The sequence below is a fragment of the Habropoda laboriosa genome, unplaced genomic scaffold (genome assembly GCF_001263275.1).
Source record: "Habropoda laboriosa isolate 0110345459 unplaced genomic scaffold, ASM126327v1 scaffold52, whole genome shotgun sequence".
Classification (NCBI taxonomy): domain Eukaryota; kingdom Metazoa; phylum Arthropoda; class Insecta; order Hymenoptera; family Apidae; genus Habropoda; species Habropoda laboriosa.
The window spans coordinates 49200-58353 of NW_017100169.1; the positions used below are offsets into that span (position 1 = coordinate 49200).

The 9154-nt window shown below is 37.2% G+C and overlaps 1 protein-coding gene across 1 annotated transcript in view; it reads right to left on the reverse strand.

Annotated features, from left to right (window-relative positions):
• Window positions 1–7938, reverse strand: part of LOC108578665 (neuroligin-4, Y-linked-like) — a gene marked incomplete at its 3' end in the record, with an annotated part of 26786 nt that extends 18848 nt beyond the window's left edge. Inside the window, exon 1 of the mRNA XM_017942040.1 lies at window positions 7713–7938. Within this exon, the coding sequence (XP_017797529.1) occupies window positions 7713–7938 (226 nt within the window). The remainder of the gene's footprint in view (window positions 1–7712) is intronic.
• Between the last annotated feature and the right edge of the window lie 1216 nt (window positions 7939–9154).

Below are 9154 nucleotides of genomic sequence, written 5' to 3' on the forward strand. Positions count from 1 at the left end.
TATTTTATCTCTTAAATAATTCCTGATGATTTTGTGATCGTTCAACTGGTAGCAAGTTTTATAGTTAACAGTGCTTCACTTTGAGTGTCTATGCAACAGTGTTGTTAATAAAAGCTTCTCAGAAGGATTAACAGTCGGACATTGAGACTCTTAGCGGAGCTGGGTCATTTCTGACCCACGTCAAGTTTGTTTAGAGAATAAACTAATAAACTATTGGGGAATAAACTTCGTCAGATTCTCATCTTAATACATTAAAATACACATACACTCATTGTCAGTCAGTGAGAAAAGTCTACGTACACCTCATTAGAATTTATTTAGCGTTGTATAGTTTTAACAGAAAACGTAGTAAGTAAATAGTATTTACGTTATTCTGTTTGGAAACATAATGTTTATTATTAGTACAAATAATGTGCATTCATTTGTTAATAATTACACAATTAAATATTTCTAAATAAAGTAACGTAAACATTGTATTGCATTTATTGTGACGAACTTGAGAACGTTTAAACTAAAAGTGTCCTCGTCACAGCTAAGTGTAGTCCTTCTAGTTTGTAACGTATTTCTTTGGGGTTTCCCCGATTTGTATAGCTTCTTGACCCAAGGAGACGGGTCAGAACTGATCCACTTTCACCAGACGACTTCAAACTTCCTTCACTTTGCATTTCCGTTCTATTTGCAATTTCTATCAGTGAAAAAAAGGATCATTCTCAACATTTCTTTTACAAGTGAAACCACTCCTTTAGATCTCCGTTCAGCGTAAATTCAAAACGCCTATCTACCGATACGCCAACTATTCCAATTTAAAGTACCGTTAATTACCACGTTTAACTCGGAAATAGAAGTTCCTAGGAACGATGGTTCCTGAAGGGACAGCGGTGTTAGTCTTACGGTCGAATTATTCCGTGGGCAATATTACAATGCGTTTTTCCGTTCTCCTGGACAGAGTCAGAAACAAGGGGAGTCGGAGTAACTAGTTTCACCTGACTCTTCGGTTGAGATACACGGTCGCCATGCTAATGACTGTGCTTCGTTTCATCGACGGGCCTTGTAGCCGTGCGCGCCACGGTTGCCAACTTCTGCACGCACGTAATTAAGGGAACGTTCGAAACGCTAACGATCGGTGCTTGCTTCTCTCTCTCTCTCTCTCTCTCTCTCTCTCCCCCTCTTCCTCTCTCTTACTCTCTTCCCCCTTCTCTCTGTGAGCCACGCCGACAGGGGGTTGCTGAATTTCCAGAAACTGGGTGACAAAGTTTAACTCGCTGACGCTCGTCAAGGGATCGAGATTAATTCGACCTACCCCCACCTCCTCTCACGGTAGAGACGTTGTCTGTCGGAATTTTCTTCGGTCGAGCTCCGTTCCATGATGACGAGGGTGGTTTCTGCTGCTTGTCTGCTGAATTTCTCTCGACGAAGGTTGATGGGGCTGCTTTGAAGGGTTTCGGGGATGTAGAGAATGGGGGTAAAAGACGGTTAAGAGTTATTTACTCGAGTGAAAAATTTCGAATTGTATTTTAAACGTTAAATTGTTGATTCCTTGGTTAATTGTACTGTTCAGTTTTCTTGTAAATTTTGTATTTTTTTTTTATTTCTCAAGTTTCGTGTGCTTTCGATTTTTCTTACCTCTGCTTCAGGTGTATTTTAAAGCAGTTCAAAGTTTCTTCTCGACGAATGTTTAGAATTGTGCATTATCCTATAAGATTAACATATTTATCTGCATTTATTTGACATACTTTTCGATATGATAGAAAATGAAAAATTTTTCACAACAACGGTAGTGGAAGATTTTTTTTATTAAAACAAAGAATTTTTATTAATTTAATAGCACAGTCTTATAAGGCATAAAAAGCCATTTAATTTTTATTCTAAGCATTTTTTATATCTACTATAGTTTTAAAGATATACAGGGAAATAGGGTAACACTTATCTTCATTCATGGGCTGTTTTCACCCCGAAGAACTGAAATTGGGCCAAACAAAAAAATTACCCCATACTTCTCTCGAGGTTCCCTACAAACCCACAAAGTTTCAAAAAAATCGGACATTTCGGGTTACCGAAGTTCCCTTGTAAACGTCAGTCATTTAGTGTTTTGGTACTGTGTCAGGTGACAAAAGCTAATCTGTTATGGATTAATTACATTTAGTAATTCTCAGTGTTACGAATTAAAACGAAAGTTGGGATTACAATTAATTTTTCTTATTAATAGAATTATTTTTGTTATATCTTGACTAGAATTTCTGTCACAAGTCTGACTCGTTGTAGGTTAAGGGGTTAATTATTCAAATTAATAGAAATTTATTAATGTAGGCAAAATTTAGGGTTTGGGGCGGCCCACGTGGTCGTCAGCCGCGCCGATCGGGACGGTGGCCAGGTTTATGGTGCCGATGTGACCGTGGGTAAGACGTGCCATAAATCTGGTCACCAGAAGTAAAGGACGGAAAGCGACGTTCCCGGGCGAAACGGTTTTTCCGCCAAAATCGCGGTAGAAGGGGAACGTCGTAGGGGTACGTTCGAAAACAGCCCTAATTGGCGGAGAGAAGAAACGCCCTCGTCAAAGGAAGGTTTAAAACGGATAGCTTGTGGAAAAATAGTGTGTGTGGGAAACGAACTTTGCGTGAGAAAAGTATATTGAAGGAGCGTTGCTGAGAATAGGACTCGTGTCCGTGTAGAATAAATTATTAGTTATTTTATTAGAATTAAAACTGTCTCGTCTCTCGCCTTTATCAGCTGATTCCGCCAAACCTCTCTCCATCCCGGACTCGCCCTACATTAACTCAATTATTTAACATAATTATCAGCATCGATAGAAAATTTAGTTAAAAAAACTTACTTCTTTCCCTTCAAAAAAGAAAAAAAAAAGGAACACTACAGAATTTTCCCCTTGTTGATCTAATGGTTTTAAAGGAGTCTATTCCGAATAGAGTTAGACGAGTGCTTTTGTTTCTCTCGTACGCTACTTTAATATTGTACCACACATTTTTTCTCGTTATAAGTAATAATATACGTTTTTAATGAGTCCACCTTTTCCAGAGAACTTCTTAAAAGAACGTTTTTCAATTGTTCACTTAAAAATTACGTAATTGCAAACAGCATGACCGACACAGTAGTGCAGGCAACCCTTTTATAAAACTATTAATTCGTACCGTGTTATATAGAAGGGTTGCCTGTATACCCAAAATGTAAATACTATCCAGCTACGATAATAGGAAACAATTAAGCAAGGCAAAAGTCACTTTATTAAACAATTATATTAATACGCCCAAATTTATTAACGAGGAACCGTCTACTGAATTAGATTTCATTAAGCACAGCGATACACAGACTTCGCATTGTGAATCGTTGATAAAAAAGGAGAGAGAACGCAGTTATTATGTATACAAGGGAAATTCCCTGTTAATTTCAACCGAAACAGCGTGGTGGAAAAATTCGTGCTATGTGAGGGTTGTCCAAGTTATTAACACGTTCAGGACTGCAGCGAAAATTCACGAAACGCTCACTATTGCCAGCGTTTCGTACGACTAGACTGTGGATTTTTATGGGTTTATGGAAAATTTGAAGGCACGAAAGTACACAGAATGCACGTAATAAGCAAAAGTATATAAGTAAACCGAAAATGCAGTACTCATTGTAATATTTAGCGAGTAAACCAATTGTCTATCTAGCTTCTATTTTCTTAATTACAGCTAATCGCAAAATTGAGTGTACACGCATATTAGAAGTATGTTTATTTAGAGAATAGAGTAATAACATAACTTTTCGTCATATAATTTTTTTATTTATGTAATATATTCCTTTAAATCAAAAACTATTGAACAAAATTTTTTAAATATATAATACTACGTATGTATATACTTAAATATATAATACACGACGAATTGCACCCTTCGACACAGATTTATCAAGTCCTGAGGAAACATCTACTGTTAATTTTGGTACACTGGTATTAGGTTTAATTTGAATTTGTCGCACAATATATCGCTCGTCATATTCGGAAAGAATTTTCTTTCTCCCTCGACTGCTTCTATTTTGTAGCGTACCTTCATATCTAAATTTATTAATTACTTTATGTACAGTAGAATGAGTTCTATCAATTGTACTGCCGATTTCCCGAAGAGACTTCCCTTTGGAATATAAATTAACAATAATTTGACGAACAGAAACGTCTGTTTCCTTTCTTTCCGGAGCCATTGTTGTAACTGACGCAAAATAACAAATGAAGATTAAAACAATGGACGTAATGTATTTTGCGATGTTGCATAGTAGTCTTTCTACAATAAAATTGGAAAACAAATGCATAACAATATTCATTTTTAGGGGATTCCTATTCTGTACGCTCAATTATGCGTTGGTAAAATCGTTGCATGTTTGGAAACAATAAGGAAAAAGAAAACTAGTTTCCTTTTTTAAAAAAATTTATTTAGCAGTCGAAATTAAACAGTAATAGAATAAAGGTAAATATTTAAATTTACTAATTATTGCAATTTTTTTTGCTATATATTAAGAAATATAGATTCAATACGAGTGTACACTCAATTCTGCGACTAGCTGTATATTCGTAGAAATTTCTGTTGGATTATTAGGAGAAATGAGTATGTGTCTGTGTAATAGTAACAGCAAAAATGATCAACATACTGAGACAGATTAATATATATAGAAATAACATAGTAACCATCTGTTTAGTATGGGTGACGCTGATACGTTTTTTTTCTCAGCGTCTCGTCGATGTTTGTTTGATTGATTGCGTAGCGACGTGCCTTCCTCGCGTATCAAAATAAAGAAGATTCATAATTAAAATAATATCTTTTAATTCATTACCATAATTCTAATAATATGAATTTGCATAAAAATCCGTAGTCTTCTTATGACCGAAATACGTATTATTAACACGTTGATAAATGGTAATATTTGTCAAATTTTCATCTAAAGCATCGCACAGAATACTTAAATAGTTCTATTTCCAACTGTTGGCATATTATTTATGCATATTGGGACGTGTCGTATTTAAATAAAAAATTCATTTCGGCGCCGTGGAGGAGTTACGTAGAATTGGTCCGGCATTCAACGCGATAATACTTAATTTTTCAGTATGTGTCGGATTATTGCGAGAAATTTCGAGGGAGTCCCGTTGGGCTAGTTTTCACCGTGCTTTAAACGCAAGCTGGATAGCTACAGAAACATGTTGTTCGGGTCGCGTAATGCTCGATGCTGAAGTGCCGAACCGGTACGCGAGTTTATTCACACTTCGATTCATTCAGTGTGAAATGCTAAGACGAACTGAGACGAATCTGCCTTTTGTAACAACTATTTTATTTTACAACAAGAGTGATAACTTAAGGTGATACTGTGACGTGACTATCAAATACTAACTGCCAAAACAACTGCCAAAGACGCGCTCCAGCTTCGTGTCCTTGGTTTTATCAACTCGGCCAGTTGCTGATTGATGGCCGATTTCCTCTGTGGGGTGTAGTTACCGAGTCTTCATTGATGGAGTTTGTTTAGGTGGGATGTAACTCCTTCCAAGGGAAAGGGATTGTTGCTTAAATTAGAAAACCCCATTTTTTGGGTTTTTCCCAGGGGTTGCCGCGTGAATTTCCACCGCGCACGTGACCTCTGCACGGGGGGTTACGGTACGCGCGAGAGGACCGGTACCTCGGTCTGGCGGCCAAGTGTAATTGAACAAGTTCATGACGATAATCCGCCAGACCGAGGGTTCGTCGCGATTTCTTGCGAGGGAACACATGTCAAGCGATGTTAAACGTCGTTAAACGGCGATCCTGGCTGAGATTTAAGGGGACAAACTCGTGTAACGAGTCGGAGACGTCGATTTCTTTTTTTGCATAAATCAATAATAATACGTCTGAAGAAATATGTCGGTGAAGTATTAACGGGGCTGCAGCCAATTTTTCAGCTAAGTGTCACGCGTACGATGTTTACATACATCGGCGACAGAGATTCGAAAATGTAAACAAACTTGTTGGATTATTACGAGAAATGAGTGCGTGTGTGTAATGGTAACAGCAGAAAAGATCAACATACTGAGATAGAAGAATGACATAGTAACCGTCTGTTTAGTATGGATGAACGCTGATATTTTCTTTCTTTTTCTTCGCGTCTTGTCGAGCTCTTATCCTTGTATAGCGACGTACCTTCCTCGCGTATAAAAATAAAGGATAGTTTATAATTGAAATACCACCTTCTAATTTATTGCCTAAATGCAATAAAACTTTTAGACTTGAATCCTTATGGCGGTAATTTTCAAGTAGTGAAAGGTGTGTGTGTTGGTTAAATATCACGTTTGAAATACAACTTCTGTTAATTTATTGTGTTGAGAGTCGAGCAAGCAATGACATCTGAGGGCAGGCAGCGGGAAAATAGTCGCGGTCTTTTGTTTTAGGGCCTGTGGTCGCGTGGCTCGCCTAGACGCGACAGTCTAAAGTCTCATGTACTGCATTCTATGTCGTCTCATAAAGAATAAAGAATAGTTTAATAAATATAACAACTAAATATAACATATTGCCCAAACCCAGTAGTATGTAGTCTGAAAATGTGGCGATCCACCGTTAGATTACCCCATCTACTCAATCTTTTTTGCCATTATTTTGAATAACACATCTATGGGTTACGTCAGCAAACAGAAATATCGATGACCCACCGCTCACACTGTCCTAAACGTGTTAAATTGTGCTATATGGAATCCGTGTTATAAAAATATCGCGTTACAGAAGGGTTGTCTGTACCAATATTTTCTATTACCATTAACTTTACATGCACAGGTAACTCCCGTATAACACGGTTGTTAGGTTCCTAAAAAATGGCGTTTTATGCGAATCCGCGTTATACGAAACAAAGAAGTAGCACAAAAATGAAAAAGAAATGTATGTTAGCACAACTTAAGTAAATTTAACACAGGATAGGGTATCAACCAAAAATGTATTAAAGTATAGTGATAAGCGACTGCTAAATGCTTCGGTGTCCGTCTCGCTCGACGGCTATTTCCAGAGTGTCCTCTCCGCGTCGTATCCCGCGTTGCTCCGCAGGCCACCACTTCGCCGCCGAAATCTCGCATTTCTTACATATACTATTATATTTTTATAATTAAGAGAAATATCTCTATTAAAGCAATTTTCACCAAAAGTGTACCATATTAATATGTATTAAATAAAAATAGTATGTATTCTTTTTGTTTCCCCAAGACATAATTCAGGGCTGCAAATTAATTCACAAAAGTGAAAAACAGTTACCATTTCTTTAAAGAAGGTTGAATAATAGTCACCTGAAAATTTGTAATCTATGTACAATCTAGCAAAAAGAAAAACACAAAGTTTTCAAATGTATGAACATAATACTCCACGAACACAATGAATTTAAAATTCTAATTAATCTTAAAATTCTGCAGTCTAATCCGATACGACATCCACCCTCGAATGAAAAATTTCAAATGAGATATCTGTTACTCTTAAAAGCTTTTATTATGCTCCGTGTTATTCCGGGATTTCCCTAATTTCAAATGAAATATTTTTTGCTTTTAAAAACTCTTATTACGTTCCATATTTTTCGGGTACTTTCCTAATTCTCAAACCGTGCTAGAGTGACACCGTGTTCTATGATGCCGCGTTGCACGAGGGTTTTCCGCAATTCTCGAACTGTGTTACAGAAGTGCCGTGTTACACGGGGGTTACCTGTGTAATACTTTTATTGTTACGTCTGCTCACCTAAAATGCCGAGTCTGTAGTTTATGGTGACGACGACGACACCCCCGTAGCTCGCCAGCACACTTCCGTCGTAAGGGTTGCCGCTGCTCCATTCGTAGCTTTCCCCGTGCACGAACACGATCACCGGATACCTCCTTCCTCCTCCAGCCCTCGCGCCAGCTGTAATCAATAAAATTATCTGCTGATCGATCGGCATTGCTGACACTTGATAGCTCGCGGCGCGCATTCTTAAAGGGCCATTTTTCAGAGCCGTCGCTCTATAAACTTTTGACGCCCCCGTAAAAGATTATCGTCAAGCTTTTAGAGCGTCTAAAAGGGTATTCTGCCACTAAATAGCTCCTTCACTCTGATAACAAATCACTCCAAGTCTCGGTTATACACATGCACTTTCGTTCAGACGTATTGGGACATTTATAGAATGTGAAGTAAATGTAAACAGTCGTTACTGAATTATTGAGAACGGAAAAGAAATTATTTACTTTTAAATCCTGTAGCGTATGTCGTGATCTACTAGTCTAGATAATTCGTACTTCATTCGTAACTTCGTTCATAAGTTCTGAAAAAAGGCAGTAATTAAATTTTGCTTTCTTTCTTAATTTTGTAAATTGATATTTTCCGGATAAGCGTACCAGAAGTCATGTTTTGAAGTCGCCTGGCGTATAACAATATTTTATAACTAGCTTTTATGTTTACCGACACTTGAGAGATAACATATAACAAAAATGTTATTTAACATAAAGTTATAGAACATTTTTCTTTTTCTTTTTCTAACAAGATTTATATCTTTGCTATGCAACGTGCTATGTTATATAGTACGCAACTTTTGAACTTTTCGTGGAACATTTATTCGAGCAAAGTAGCAGATCAAATTTCCTTCAAATCCCACATATCAAGTTTCTAGTTGTAATTTTTTCCCTCAGATCACACATCTTAAGTTTCAAGTTGCATTTTTTTCTCCCAAATGCCACATCTTGAATTTCAAGCTGTAATTTTTTCCCTCAAATCACACATCTTAAGTTTCAATTTGTAATTTTTTCCCTCAAATCCCATATCTCCAGTTTCAAGTTTCAAACTTTGCTATATAACGTATTATGTTACACAATGTACCCGCAGCTTTATAGCACTCCAACCCTACAACACTGACTCTATTTGCAAGGGAAATACTCATCCCTTGCCTTCTTCCTCTGCCCCCATACACTCACTCTATTTCTGTATTTTTTCTATTAAGAAGGATCAACGTATCAACAAGGGTTTTGTCTTGTGGCCCTGTGCGATTCTCAGTTTCTCTTTTACAACCCTCGTACCGTGCCTCTTAAAACTTCCTAAGAACAGGCGAACATTTTTACGACACTATTATACAATAATACTGTGGATACAACAGAAAACACGAGTATCCACTGAACCAGAATTAAAAATTTGCTTAGTTTGTTTCACTTGAAAGA